General features: G+C 46.4%; 4 protein-coding genes across 4 annotated transcripts; all 4 read left to right on the top strand.

The window, feature by feature from the left end:
- The first annotated feature begins 39 nt into the window (after window positions 1-39).
- On the top strand, window positions 40-3,765 carry LOC145701236 (uncharacterized). The gene is made up of 14 exons (XM_081778460.1): window positions 40-240; window positions 546-616; window positions 659-748; window positions 795-1,635; window positions 1,679-1,887; window positions 1,939-2,003; window positions 2,046-2,189; window positions 2,232-2,684; window positions 2,745-2,821; window positions 2,907-3,094; window positions 3,135-3,258; window positions 3,333-3,436; window positions 3,487-3,556; window positions 3,601-3,765. The coding sequence occupies exons 1-14, from the start codon at window positions 40-42 to the stop codon at window positions 3,763-3,765; spliced, it is 2,802 nt and encodes a 933-aa protein (XP_081634586.1).
- Window positions 3,766-4,195: 430 nt separating this feature from the next.
- LOC145703418 (protein AAR2 homolog) lies at window positions 4,196-5,867 on the top strand. Its single transcript, XM_081780776.1, has 6 exons — window positions 4,196-4,354; window positions 4,428-4,492; window positions 4,643-4,988; window positions 5,168-5,397; window positions 5,445-5,595; window positions 5,662-5,867. Exons 1-6 carry the CDS (start codon window positions 4,253-4,255, stop codon window positions 5,824-5,826), a joined length of 1,059 nt encoding a protein of 352 aa, XP_081636902.1. The 5' UTR covers window positions 4,196-4,252; the 3' UTR covers window positions 5,827-5,867.
- A 7-nt stretch (window positions 5,868-5,874) lies between these two features.
- Window positions 5,875-6,963, top strand: LOC145703420 (cytochrome c oxidase subunit 4 isoform 1, mitochondrial-like). The gene is made up of 5 exons (XM_081780777.1): window positions 5,875-6,030; window positions 6,071-6,220; window positions 6,297-6,428; window positions 6,472-6,579; window positions 6,626-6,963. The coding sequence occupies exons 1-5, from the start codon at window positions 5,896-5,898 to the stop codon at window positions 6,722-6,724; spliced, it is 624 nt and encodes a 207-aa protein (XP_081636903.1). The 5' UTR covers window positions 5,875-5,895; the 3' UTR covers window positions 6,725-6,963.
- An 843-nt stretch (window positions 6,964-7,806) lies between these two features.
- On the top strand, window positions 7,807-13,397 carry LOC145703142 (uncharacterized). Its single transcript, XM_081780458.1, has 7 exons — window positions 7,807-10,360; window positions 10,403-12,318; window positions 12,358-12,525; window positions 12,577-12,669; window positions 12,721-12,817; window positions 12,928-13,112; window positions 13,163-13,397. Exons 1-7 carry the CDS (start codon window positions 7,936-7,938, stop codon window positions 13,235-13,237), a joined length of 4,959 nt encoding a protein of 1,652 aa, XP_081636584.1. The 5' UTR covers window positions 7,807-7,935; the 3' UTR covers window positions 13,238-13,397.
- Window positions 13,398-13,624: the final 227 nt, after the last annotated feature.

Below are 13,624 nucleotides of genomic sequence, written 5' to 3'. Positions count from 1 at the left end.
TTAATACTTCCTCATTTTCCATATCCTTTTCTTTCAAAAATGAATGACCGCCTCGCTTTTTTAGAGGAGCTCGAAGAGGAACTAAAAAAAGTTGAAGAGCTTGTGCATGAAATAGAAGCTCCTGTTATCAATCTCAAGAGCGCCAATGATGCAAACGAAACTGAGGAGGAGCTTTTTGTTCTGCCAGATCATGAAAAAGTCAATTCGACTTGGACTTGTGAAGCTAAGCATCACACTTGCGTGAGATTTTTTGAAGAGTACAAGCATTGGAAAGATGCGCAAAAACATTGTCATCTGCACAAATCCCATTTAGGAAGGTCTTGATTAGACAGAAAATTATCTTATCGGAAAATTTTATGAAGACCTTTTGAGCTCGAATTTATGATGAAAACTACCTTCATTTTCTCGATACTTTTCGCAATCGCCAACGAGATATCAACGGATTCAACGCATCTGCTTGGCCAGAAGGGACCCTCAGACCCGAAGGCATGGAGCCAGTATCGGCTTATTCAGAATTTTGGGTGTATTACAATGATATAAAAAAGGACTCCGAGGGAAATTATCGAATAGATCGATGGAATGTCAACGACGGAACGAACAAAACCCATGACTTCCGGTTCCTTGATTTTTAAAAACTTTAAAGAAAAATGAAATTAAGGAGGAGACGACAAGCGGATGATGAGGAAGAAGACGACCCCTACCCGGCTGATAATTTTCTTAACGATGGCTCGAAAGGAAACAATTTTGAGTAAGCATCCCTTTTTCTTCGCGAAATGACAAACTTTCCTGTTTAGTTGGGATGACATCGATGAGCAGGGAATGTGGGCAGATGACGATCCCAACTCCCTCGACCCCAACGACGACGACTGTGTCTATCTAAACAAGGATCTCAAGCTTGGCGACACCAGATGCGATGTCGACGAGAAATTCTTCATTTGCCAAACTCTTCCTCGGAACAGCGTCTTTCACGTCTATCATCAAGTTTTCAGCGAGGAATGCAACCCGAGCGATCCTGACTGCGACTTCTTCCGCATTGAAGACATAATTGCACTGAGAAACAATGAACGGTGTGAAAGTGTAGACTCTGATGACTGTTTTATCTTCAAAGGACCGTCGGGAAATCGAAATAATGCCACTTCCTGGCTCAATATGAAGCCTTTTCGATATCTGGAAAATCAAGGAGGACTGTATTTCAAAATGCAGTGGACTCCCGGATTCGATCTTTCCTGCAATCAAAGAAGCTACGAATGTGTTGAGAAAAAGCACGGACATTTCATCACGTGGTATCAGGAAGAAAATCCATTTACGAATACAACTTCTCCAGACACGGCAAGAAATGATGATGAGCGAGATGCAATCAACAACGAGCGCGCTAGAATATTTCCTCAGAATGTGACATTCTTTCCTGGCAAGAACTTCGAGGAGATTTTTGGAGGAGAATTCAAAGAATGCGATGGGCTGGCTTTTAATGGACTTGGATTTGGAATGGATCAGTCTAGCTTGTTCACTGGAATCTTGAATTACGAGCAGTTTTATCAAGTCGGAGCGACAACTGCTTTCAGAGCTCAAAGTGACTCAAGCTCGAGTGATACGGTGATGGGTTTCTTTCATATTGCCACGATCAACAATACCGACGTCCGAGATAATAAGTATTCTTCTCTTTGACTTCAGTTTTAAGGGTTGCCCCGAAGATCAAATCGGGTCAAAAGGAGGCAAGAAAGGAGCAAAGGGTCGTTTATTCGGCGAACAAGAATTCGACACGGACTATAACTGGGGAAAGCCGGTGCATGGAATTGACTTGTGGATCAGTAAAATGCCCTTCCCATCTCAAGGCACCTACAATTGCACCAGTGATTTATACGGAGATTACCAAGGCTTCATGAACGGGTTTTTCTAGCGAATTCATCATCTTATTATTTAAAGAAAAACATAAAAAAGGACTCAGCAAAATTCGAATGACACATCAGCTGCTGAAAATTTCTTGGCATTTACTTGTCGAATGCGTAAAAATTGAAGCTTATATTCCCCTTTGAAAACGAATTTAGCTCCGCCTCCGGAAGAAATCCCTCCACCAACTATTGTACCGGAAGTGCCATATGTTCCTGGAGCAGCTGAAACGCTTGGAGCTGCGGCTGGTGGAGCTCTTGGTGGATCCCTTGTTGGAACTCTTGCGATTAAGGCCGCTCCAAGTACATTTTTGGACGATTTTTAGTTTTCGAGCTTTATTCTAGAGACACAGGTGTTCTTCCAAGAGGCTGCAAAAGGCTTTGCTCTTTGGTTGAACAAAAAATTCTTCGCAATGCCTGAAATGAAGACGAAATCAACTGCTTATCATCCAGAGCCAAAGAAGCCAAAGTCTCATGCGAAGACTCAATATCTTGATCCTTCTCTTTTGATCGAGGAACATCTTCATCGGCAAGGATTCAAGAAATATCTGAACGAAAACGGCGAAGTTGAAAATCAAGTTAAAATTGACGATGAAAATATTCCCGAAGAAGTTGATATCTCAGACATTGATATAAACGAAGAAGATGTCGACTTTTCTGAAGATATTGCTGGCAACGAACATGATGATGAACAGGAGGAGCATGATGGTAAACCACTTCTCAAAGATTTCTCGACAAATATCGATCTTCTGGACTACGTCGACTTCCACGACTGGGAAGATGATACTGATGAGACGGGCAAGAGTCTTTCAAAGTGAAAAATATCCTTGAAAAATATGATTTTGAAAGATTGAAAAGAGCAAAAGGTGTATGTCGATGTGGAAGAAATCGAGAAAACTACGGAAATGGCGAAACGAATCGGAGAACTTGATCGGGCCTGCGAACCGAGATGCGATTTGTTACCGGGATCAACCTCTTTCTCTTCATTTTAGTAGGTCGAAAAGTTGTATCCCCTCGTAGATTCATGAATACGATGGAGAACTCATTGACGAAGCACATACTCTTCTTGCCTTTTTGACAGATAAATCGAAGACATTCAAAGAGATCTTAGCTGATGTCGAGGAGCAAAACTCGTCTGAAAGAGAAGAACCCGGATCCGAAAAGCTTGGAGAGCTCTTTGCCAAATATCCTGGTCTTTCGATCTCCAGGTGCTTTTTCCATTTCTTGAATGATTCTTAATTGCTTTAGGCTTCATGATAAATCAACATCAACACCGGTTGAGCTCAAAAAAGCGCTGAAGAAAACGGCGGGTGAGATCTCTGGACCTCTCGGATCGAATAAGATTGATCTGATGAAAAAAGCCGCATCTTTGGCCGGAATCAAGGGACTGGGCTCTTCTACCTGTAACTTAATGAGAAAAGTACGAGTTGAACAAGCCCGAAAAAGGTTCCGAAAAACATAGAAGGAACGATCAAGGCAAAGGCGAAGGACTTCCTGTTGAAGATAAGCGTCGATCTTGTTCAAAAAGTCAATACAAAACTTCTTCCAGTGTAAGAATGCCTAGACCAAATCAACGCTTTATTGATATTGATTATTATAGAGAAGAGTTAGAGCAAATCAACTTCGATAGAATTCTCTTCCCGCCTGAGAAATTCGATGCTCAATTACAGGTCATTTTTGTCAATAAATCAGAAAGACTAACTCATGTTTTCAGGCGTACATGTACCCAGATCAAGAAACACAACCGTTCGGAATGAGCCCAACACTACCTGGTTTCTGGGTGACGAAGAAACTCAACACTAAAGAAGACCTGAGGACTCACATGGTTAAAATCAACACGGAGAGTTCAGAAGAGGGATCAGAGAAAGATCAAGAATGAGGAGACTTATCATACATTTTGAACACTTACTGCTACAATAAATAAAAATGATAATAGTGTAATGTTAGTATTCCGTGGAGACGAAAAAGAATGACGAGAAAACTTTTCTAAGTAAAATTGATTTATTTATCGAGATAGGAAACTTACAATGAATATGATGACACAGATCTCAGTTCGGTAAAAAATGTGAAAGACCAAATTTTAACTTCATTTTATACAAATATTTTTTTCTCGATGATCGGATTACCTAGAATTAGATTAAAAATTTAGTGTTTCATTTTGCTGTTTTCTCCTTCAACAAGCACTTCTATCTTTTTCAATTTTTGAGGAAATTTTCTTCATTTTTTATTCCAGAAAAAGGCGCGATGAGTCATTTTGTTCGGCAAGTTGCCTCGACCAATGAGCGCACGTCTTTTTCTCGTTTCTGCGCGGAAAACTCGTTTCGCCAATTTTCGAGAATCCATCAAAGAAAAACTTTCAGAAGAAAATGGATGCGAATACAGTCGAAAAACTGCACGAATACGGCGCCTTTTTGATTCTCTTAGGAGTTCCAAGAGGAACTGAGTTTTCGATTGATTGGAATTCTTGGCAAAGGCTTAAACTTTTCATGAATTTTAAATGATATTTCTCGATAATATGATGATTAAAATCCTTGTTGAAAGACTACAGATACGAAGTTCAAAGGACTGAAGATGATACCGCCAGGAGTTCACTACATTTCGTACAGGTAAAATCAAATTCGTCTTTTTCTTTTTTATCCTACTCGAAAAAGCCGCGCGCGGCTTTCATTTAAGTTTTATAAATTCCTGAAGCAAACGAAGAATTCAAAATTAGAAGCCGCAGGCGACTTTCTCGCATATTTTACCTCATATTTCAGAATCAACAACTCGCCCACATCCGGCTTTTTCCACAATTTCTCCCAAAAGGAAGTCTTCTCCCGAAAATGGGAGCCTGCCTCCGCCGTGTTCAAAGAACTCGACCAACTGACAGCGTCTAATATCGCCCTCCCAGAAAATCTCAAAACGATGGACGGCGAGCTGGCACCGTATCCGATTGAAGAATACAAGAAATGGTGCGGCTTGTCGAACTTGATCTCGAAGAAGGCTTTGCTGCGGTTGGACCCGAAGTGTGGATTTGTTGATTCCGTTTGCGATTACACCCCTGCTGTGGATGAGAATAACAGATCGAAGTTGGATAAAGATGGGCTTCCTATTCTCAGCCAGGTAAAAGAAAAAGAATATTTTCCTTTGGATTTTCTCTGTGAAGGAAAAATGCCGCTCTTAGTTGATATGCCTGTTTTTCGGCTATTTTGTCTTTTTAAATTGTTTTTTTTTGGCTGGCCCTGATTCCTCGGTCGTTAGAAATTTCTAGAATTTCTCTATTTTGACCTTACAACTTTCAGACCGAAGAAAGTCGAATTCAATACACTGCCGTTAGTCGCCAATGGTGGCCGGAAAATTGCTCCCCTTCCGAGAGATCTCTTCATGCTCAAGACTCCAGTTGGTTTCTCGGAGAACTCGTGAAGAAAACCGGCTCTTCGGAAGATTTGCTGGCAGAGCTGCAGTACTCGTACATTGTTTTTGTTCTTGGCCAGCATATGGCGAGCTTTGATCATTGGAAACAGCTTCTCAGGTGAGATTTCTGATAGTTTTCGATTTCGACTGAACCGATGAATACAGGGTTTTTTCTTACTGCACCGACATCGTCACGCATTCCGCTCTATACCAGAAGTTCTTCACTGCCCTTTACTTTCAAATCCAAACGATGCCCGAAGATTTTATGGTTGACATCGTGTCCTCCAACAATGTCGTTCTTCAATGTCTCAACCAGGTAATTGGAGACAGCTTTTTTTGAAGCAACGCTGATCCACTCAAATTCTATCTCATGAAATTTTAGCTTTTCCGAAATGTCTTCGACGCAAAAGCAGAAATACCACCCGCTCTTTTCCTCCGAAGCTCGAAATTTCGAACCTACTGCGAGACAAAGTTCAACTGGAAGCTTTACGAAGATGGAGAGTCAGAAGATGACGACGAAGATGGTCCCACAATCGTCCAACTCTAGCTGTTTTCTGAACTGCCTTCGCTCAAGAACGGATAATCCACAACTTTTAATGACACCTCTCTTTTTAGAATGTTGAAGGTCGGAAGTCGTCGATTGCTCTCCGTCGGCCTTGCCCGTGCCCAGACCTCTGGTATCATCGCTCACGGCAACACCACTGGCGATGAAGTCTACATTGTCGGACAGAACGATCCCCGACGAAACCAGGTAGGGAGCCTTTGTTTCTTTCCTTTTTAACCCTCTTCAGGACAACCCCGAATTCAACCTTCACTTCTTCGAAACCCTCCACGTTCCCTTCCCCATTCGACCATTCCAGATCGGTCGACCCGGCTCCGAGCTCGCCGCCGTTCGAGCCAAGGAATCCGGCGATTGGAAGGATCTCTCCGCTGCTGAGAAGGTAAGCCAGGAAAAATTAAAAATAAAGCTGATAAAGCATGCTTCATTCAAGTCCGATTTCTTACCCGATCGTTTAGGAAGCCCTTTACCGAGGTGCCTTCATGCAGCCAATTGCCGAACAGCAGCAGGGAACCGACATGTGGAAGGGCATCCTCGGCGCTTTCATGCTCGTCATGGCCTCCACCACCTGCCTCGTCTACGAGCTCCACGTAAGAGCACCACCCTTTTCACCCTCTTATATTTTCGCTCTAGACCGATGTCTCTGGCTTCAAGCCCAACCAGGCCGGTTTCTGGTACTTCTGGCAGCCCGGATGGGCCCAGACCCGAATGAACATCGCTGCCGAGAACATCTTCCTCGAGGTAAGATTTTTCAGAGTCTACCGGACCCTTACTAACCTGAATTCAGTACACTGGTTCCTTCAACCAGCGAGACTACAAGCACTGGGACTACGTCAACCACTGCTGGAAGAACCCCAAGGAGACCCGAATCGACGGTGCCGATTAAGGACCCTCCCTTCAAGCCCCCAATTCAACAATAACAAGAGTAGGATCATCAATTCCACCTCAACATGCCGCTCGTCGAACTTATTTATTAAAAAATTTCCCTTCCATCGTCTTATTTTGTTAAAAAAGGCGATGGAAGAGTCATTTGTACCTTCTATTCCCTTGTTCAAAAAATGTTCAATTCTTGTTTGATCGACATGTTTGATAAACAAATAAATTATACGTCCGAAAATTAAAGAATATTCCTTATTTATGCCTCCTTAAAATAGCCTTATAAAAGAATTTACTTATGAAAGAGCCGCTTGCGGCTTTTAAGATTAATAAAAAAATTAGTTACAACTTCTTAGAGATACTGTCTAATTCCTAGGTCTAATAAGCCGCAACCGGCTTTTTTGCTTTTTGCAACTTTCAACTTTCGTATTTTTGATTTTTTTTTATATAATTGTAAGGTTGAATGGAGGCATAAATAATTGATGTAATCTCTTAATTGTACCCTCAGTCCCTTCCTTTGCGCTAGAATTCTTGCTATTTTCCGCTAGCTAGCTTTTTGTGAAAACAATGGATCCCTCGTGTCGCCGGGACCTGGTAGTAAATTCGAATTACAACTTCGATCAAAGCACCAAGCTCAAAGCAATTTTTACAACTTCAAAAACGGCCCAAGAGCAATCAGCGATTACGGCTGTGAAAAAAAATAAAAGATCATCGAGACTCTACTAGACAAATAATAGAGAAAAAAGAGAAGGCCTTTGGAAGAAAAAGGATGAACTGATATGAAGCTCTTTGGTGGTTTTGTTTTACCGCTGGCGTCAGGAAAAGGGCTGAAGTTAATTTTGAACTGGGGAAAATTCGCACGCAAATATTTGTCGAATAATGTTAAAACTTGGCTTTTTTCTAATTTTAGCTGAAAAGCCGATAGTCTTTCATCTAAAGCCGCAATCGGCTAACTCTCTTTTTAAATCATTAAGAAACCACCCTTTTTCAGCCGCCGCCACTTACCAACCGGAAGTATTCGCTCCGACTTCGCTTTTGGATGACTTCGCCCGTGCCATAAATGCCGATCTTGATTCTGATTTGAACCGAACAACACGCTATACTTCCCGAATCCCTCGATACTTAAATCCTCGATGCGACAATCAAGAATGCGCGGATAAATGTTCCCAACAATGTCCTCAGAAAACCGGCAAAAAAGGTCTCCAAGGAATCCGGGGTGAAATGGGTCCTCCCGGTCGTGACGGTCCGCCCGGACCACTTGGTCCTCCTGGGAACGCTGGACCGGAGGGGGAAGTTGGTCCTCCTGGATTCGAAGGCTGTGAAGGTGATCAAGGAGTAGATGCTCCAAATGGATTTCCTGGCGTTCCAGGAGAAAATGGCCGTCGCGGCCAACAAGGTCCAGATGGTTCACCGGGCACGTGCGGCGCTCCTGGCACTCATGGAGACCGAGGACGAGCCGGCAGAGCCGGAATTCCTGGGCCACCGGGTCGAAGTGGGATTGCTGGACCAAAGGGAGAGCGAGGCGAACCTTTTGATCTCGAAAGTTTCAAAGATATTCTCGCAGCTACTGCTCGTGGTCGTCGTGGAGAACGAGGAGAGCTAGGAGAAGAGGGACCTCGTGGACCTCCCGGGCCACAAGGTGGTCGGGGAATGAAAGGTTTTCAAGGACCTCAAGGAGATCCTGGCGCAGCTGGTCGACCTGGAAAAGATGGAGAGGATGGAATCATGATTCCCGGCGATCCTGGGGATCCAGATGAATGCTCTTTTTCAGAAGAAAGCATGAAGAAATGCATCACTGATAGAGCTGCTTTCAAAGGTTCTTTCGATGCTTATGCGCTTATGTCAAAAGGTGATCTTGGCGAAGCCGGTACTGATGGAGAACCCGGCGATGAAGGTATTTGCGGCTGTCGAGGAGAACCTGGAGCACAAGGTCAAGTCGGAATGTACGGACCAAGAGGTCCGACTGGCGTCCCTGGCGAAGACGGAAGAAGAGGATATTCAGGTCAAACTGGGCCGTCTGGAGAGCCTGGTCTTTCTGGCCAACCCGGTGCAAAAGGGGCACTTGGACCAAGTGGGGACATCGGCGAGCCAGGCGTTGATGGAACTACTGGCAATCCGGGACCTCCAGGTTTGTGTGGATATCCAGGCGAATCGGGCGAGCGTGGTGAAAATGGCGACTATGGAAAACCAGGCGTTCCAGGAATTCCCGGTGAATCTGGTCGATCTGGCGTTCCTGGTGTTCCTGGTGATCGTGGCCCTCCTGGAATATCTGTTTCTGGCGAAAAAGGAAAGCGAGGAACTGATGGAAAACCCGGTGAAGTGGGGCTACAAGGTCCTCCTGGCCACCCTGGTCTTTGTGGTGCGAATGGAGAGGCTGGAATGCCCGGAGAAAGCATTCGTGGACGGCGAGGTGATCATGGAGTTCCAGGAGAGGGTGGAATCCCTGGTCATCCCGGCGAACCTGGCAGTCCTGGCCAACCAGGTCGATTTTTATGCAATGGATCTCCTTGTCCCGAACATATAACCGGACCGAGAGGCCCAAAAGGCCATGTTGGCGAACAAGGTTGTGTTGGATATCCTGGTGAACCTGGCGATCAAGGTATTCCTGGCGAAAACGGGCGGCCTGCTGCGCCGTGTGATTGTTCAAAAGCATTTGGTGAGCCAGGAGATGATGGCGTCGACGGCCATAGTGGCGTGAAAGGAATGATTGGAATTCCTGGCCGTCCTGGAGCGCCTGGACAGCGGGGTCTGTGCGGTTTGGAAGGACCAGTTGGCGTACCTGGCGAAGCTGGTCGGCCTGGCCTTCCAGGGATGAAAGGACGTGCTGGTTCAGCGGGAGAACCTGCAAAAATGCCAGAAGTCGACGCTGAATGCGGAGAATTCGGCGAAAGAGGAGAAGCTGGTGAAAATGGATTAACTGGGCTTTCCGGTTTGCCTGGAAAAGATGGACTTTCCGGTGCTAAGGGACAAAAAGGAGAACCCGGATATGGTGGGGTTTGTGGCAGAGAAGGTGACGTCGGACCTGCTGGATTTCCTGGAGAAAGAGGCATTGCTGGCCCTCAAGGGGACGAAACAGAAGGTCCTGTTGGCTTGAAAGGTCAAAATGGAGATGCCGGTGAAAAAGGTACTCCTGGAGCTGATGGAATTCCCGGTGAACCAGGCGAGATCTTGAATTTTCCGTCGAAGCCAATTGATGGTCATCCTGGCTTGCGTGGTGAAGCTGGTCCACCTGGTCTTCCAGGGCAGAGCGGGCGACCTGGTTCTCCAGGCTTTCCTGGTAATCCTGGCCAGCCTGGGAAGCGAGGTATGACTGGCCCCGCTGGTGAAAAAGGAAAGCAAAGCCAGCCTGGTATCCGGGGTCATCCTGGTGAAAGAGGAGAGCGCGGTCCAGAAGGACCTCTTGGTCGATGGGGTCTTCCAGGTGAAACTGGACGACCAGGGCACGAAGGAGATGAAGGCCAAGTAGGTGAACCAGGTGATGATGCGCCCGATGCACCAAACGGCATTATTGGTATTCCTGGAATAGATGGCAAGCCAGGTAATCATGGTGCTCCTGGAAACGATGGCGAGCCAGGAGATCGTGGCAAACAAGGTTTCGTTGGCAAAGCTGGAACTCCTGGAGAAAAGGGTTATCCAGGCGAAACAGGTAGATTCATATATTTATGATGCAGCTGAAATGTTCTTTCAGGTGCACCTGGTGACGACGGTGAAGACTGTCGTCTTGGAATCGTCGGTCCAGTCGGCCAAAAAGGTGAGCCGGGCATTAATGGCATCCCAGGTCCTGCCGGTGGACGTGGTAAAGAAGGTGCTCAAGGCGAGCCTGGTGATTCTGTTCAAGGACCATCTGGTCCCGCTGGCGCTGATGGAGTTCCTGGCGAAGACGGAAGAATTGGTGAGAAAGGGCCTGAGGGCCCTGCTGGATTTGACGGCGAAGCTGGCGAAGACGGTATTCCGGGGAGGCCTGGTGGCCCTGGTGATATTGGTGAGCGTGGCCCATTTGGTCCTTCCGGCGACGATGGTTTTGACGGACCTGATGGTGAAAATGGTCGTCAAGGCAATCGCGGGAAACAAGGGCCCATCGGAGATCAAGGAACCAAAGGATTAAAAGGAGAGCTTGGTTGTGCTGGAGAACCAGGCGAAGGTCCAGCAGAATTGCGCCAAATCGACATAAATGAAATCCCATATCAAAAGGGCTCGATTGGTTTACCTGGCGATGTTGGTTACAATGGTGAGCCCGGAAACGATGGAAATCAGGGTTCCTCTGGTGCTCCTGGAAATGCTGGAGAACCTGGTTTATCCGGATCAGCAGGATCTCCTGGTGCTGACGGCGAAAGAGGCCAAAGAGGTGAAGTTGGCGAGCGTGGAAAATCTGGAGAAACAGGACAACGAGGACCTGGCGGTAAAAAGGGTCCGAAAGGTCCAACTGGAGTCGAAGGCGAAATCGGACCACAGGGACCTCAAGGACCAGAGGGACCCGCTGGACCGGATGGAGAGGCTGGTCCTGTTGGACCAGGAGGAAGTCCCGGTCAACCTGGAGCTCCGGGTGCCCCTGGTTTGCCCGGAAAACCCGGGCAGATTGGAGAAGATGGCCCGCAAGGTGAGCCTGGATATCCTGGAGTTTGTGGTATACCAGGAATAAATGGAATCCCCGGTGAACAAGGTCGTCGCGGCGATGTCGGTCCAACTGGAGCTCCTGGTAAACCTGGACCACAAGGTGTTCCTGGAACTCGTGGAAATGTCGGTCCAGCAGGGGAAAGCGGACCGATCGGACCTAAAGGAGATCAAGGACCTCCAGGACCGCCTGGTTTGTGTGGTGAAGATGGCTTGCCCGGGGAGGATGGCGAATCTATCGCTGGTCATCCTGGCTTTAGAGGAAGACAAGGTGATCGTGGTGAAAACGGCATTGATGGAAAAGACGGAACTAAACCCTCAGATGAAGAAGGTGATTGTGGAATCGAAGGCTTTCCCGGTGAAATGGGCATCAGAGGTCCGCCAGGCCCCCCTGGCGTCGCGGCAAAGAACAAGTGGAATGGCTGGCCTGGTGATGACGGTTACACGGGAATGGCTGGTATTCCAGGGCCTGTTGGTCCGAAAGGCGAGCCTGGATTCAACGGAGCAGATGGTTCTCCTGGTTATGATGGCATGCCTGGCGTCGATGGAGAGCCTGGCACTCCTGGAATCGATGGTTTTTGTGGCCATCAAGGTCCACCAGGCCCCGTAGGTCCCGATGGTTACGCTGGACAACCTGGTATCGACGGAGCTAATGGCTACCGTGGACAAGATGGCAGATCTGGCCACCGAGGAACGATTGGTGATCGCGGTCCAGACGGAAAGCCTGGTCGACCGGGTCTTCCTGGACCGCCAGGCCCAGACTATGTCCCTTGTGAAGGTGACTGTGAAGGCTCATTCTCTGGAGAGCGAGGAATCCGAGGCGACGTCGGTCCACGAGGTGAAGCTGGCGAAAAAGGAGCTCGCGGAAATGCGGGACAAGACAATTTCCACGCTGGTCAACCTGGACAGCCGGGAGAAGTCGGGGCGCCTGGAAAACGAGGGCCGAGAGGCGACAGCGAAGATTGCGGCTTTGTGCTCACTAAGCATTCTCAGGTTTGAAATGGTTGAAAGATTTTTACGTAACCAATTCAGAATACGACAATTCCAAGCTGTCCCGAGGACTCAACACTTCTTTGGGAAGGCTACAGCTACTTGGGCGCGGCAACAAGCTCCCATTTGAGCACTCAAGATTTGGGCCGCTCATCCTCCTGTCTTCAGCATTTCCAGCAAAGCCCGATTTACGTCTGCAGCGGCCAAAAAGTTTGCACTTATCTCAAATTTGCCTGTCAGTTTTACAATCCTTTATCTTAGTGTCAATATGCTGCAAAAGAACACAAGAGCTTTTGGCTGACTACGGAGAGCTTTGGAATCATCGATGGGGACCCGCTTTTGACGGGATATGATGTGAGTGCTTTTGTTGATCTTCTATAAATTAATGATGCTTGAAAAATTAAGATAAAGCAGCATGTCTCCAGATGCAGCGTTTGCGAGGTCAAGACGAAACCGCTCATTGTTCATTCAATGACACAGGAAGAGCCTGAATGCCCATCAGGTACACAGTTACTCATTCACCTCCTTCAGAACGCTAACTCAGGCTTCTGACTCAGAATCTGAGTTCAGTATAGAAATTATCAGTTACAGTACTCTAAAATACATTTTTAGGCTTTGGAAGGCTGTGGAAGGGACATTCATTCATTTCAAACTTGGAAAATCGCGGCAAAATGCGCTCCCAAGACTTGATGAGTTCTGGCTCTTGCTTGGGCGAAGTGATAGACGACCCATTTTTGGAGTGTGACAGAACTGGCTGTAGACAAAAACAAAATGCTGACGGTTCTTGGCTCTCAGCGGTATGTTAGACTTATGCGATTTATTATGAATGACGACTCTTTTTTTAAAGATTATTGACGATGAATCTGCATGTTCCAAAACGTCCGATTATGTCTCTAAATGCAGTGTTTGCATGCATTATTGACGGCTGCTGAAATGATCTCCTGAAGAAAACTCGCTGAATATCAAATCTGATCGTCAAGAAAACCGCAATTATTTGACCCTCTGATCGGGCTGTCTTTTAATATATGCATTTTTGTACAGTAGAAACTCTGTTTTGAACAATAAAGTATCAAAATAAATAAAGTAGGAAGGAAGTTTTGCTTGAAATTGAAGCAGGATTGACTCAAGAATCATCGCAGTGAAATCGCTGGCGACGCCTTGGGCTTTTGAACCGGGCAACTGCCATGATTGTCTTAAAGAAAGAAGTTGAGGAGTAGAATTAAACAATTTGATAAAAAACAACTACTCTTGAAAACTTCCAGGAAAATTTGTCAAGTTCGAAAATAATCCTTGTTCTCGTCGGGTAGCA

This window comes from Oikopleura dioica, chromosome PAR, assembly GCF_907165135.1.
Source record: "Oikopleura dioica chromosome PAR, OKI2018_I68_1.0, whole genome shotgun sequence".
NCBI lineage: Eukaryota > Metazoa > Chordata > Appendicularia > Copelata > Oikopleuridae > Oikopleura > Oikopleura dioica.
Note: the sequence above shows the minus strand (reverse complement) of the source record. Positions and strands in the feature narration are given on the sequence as shown.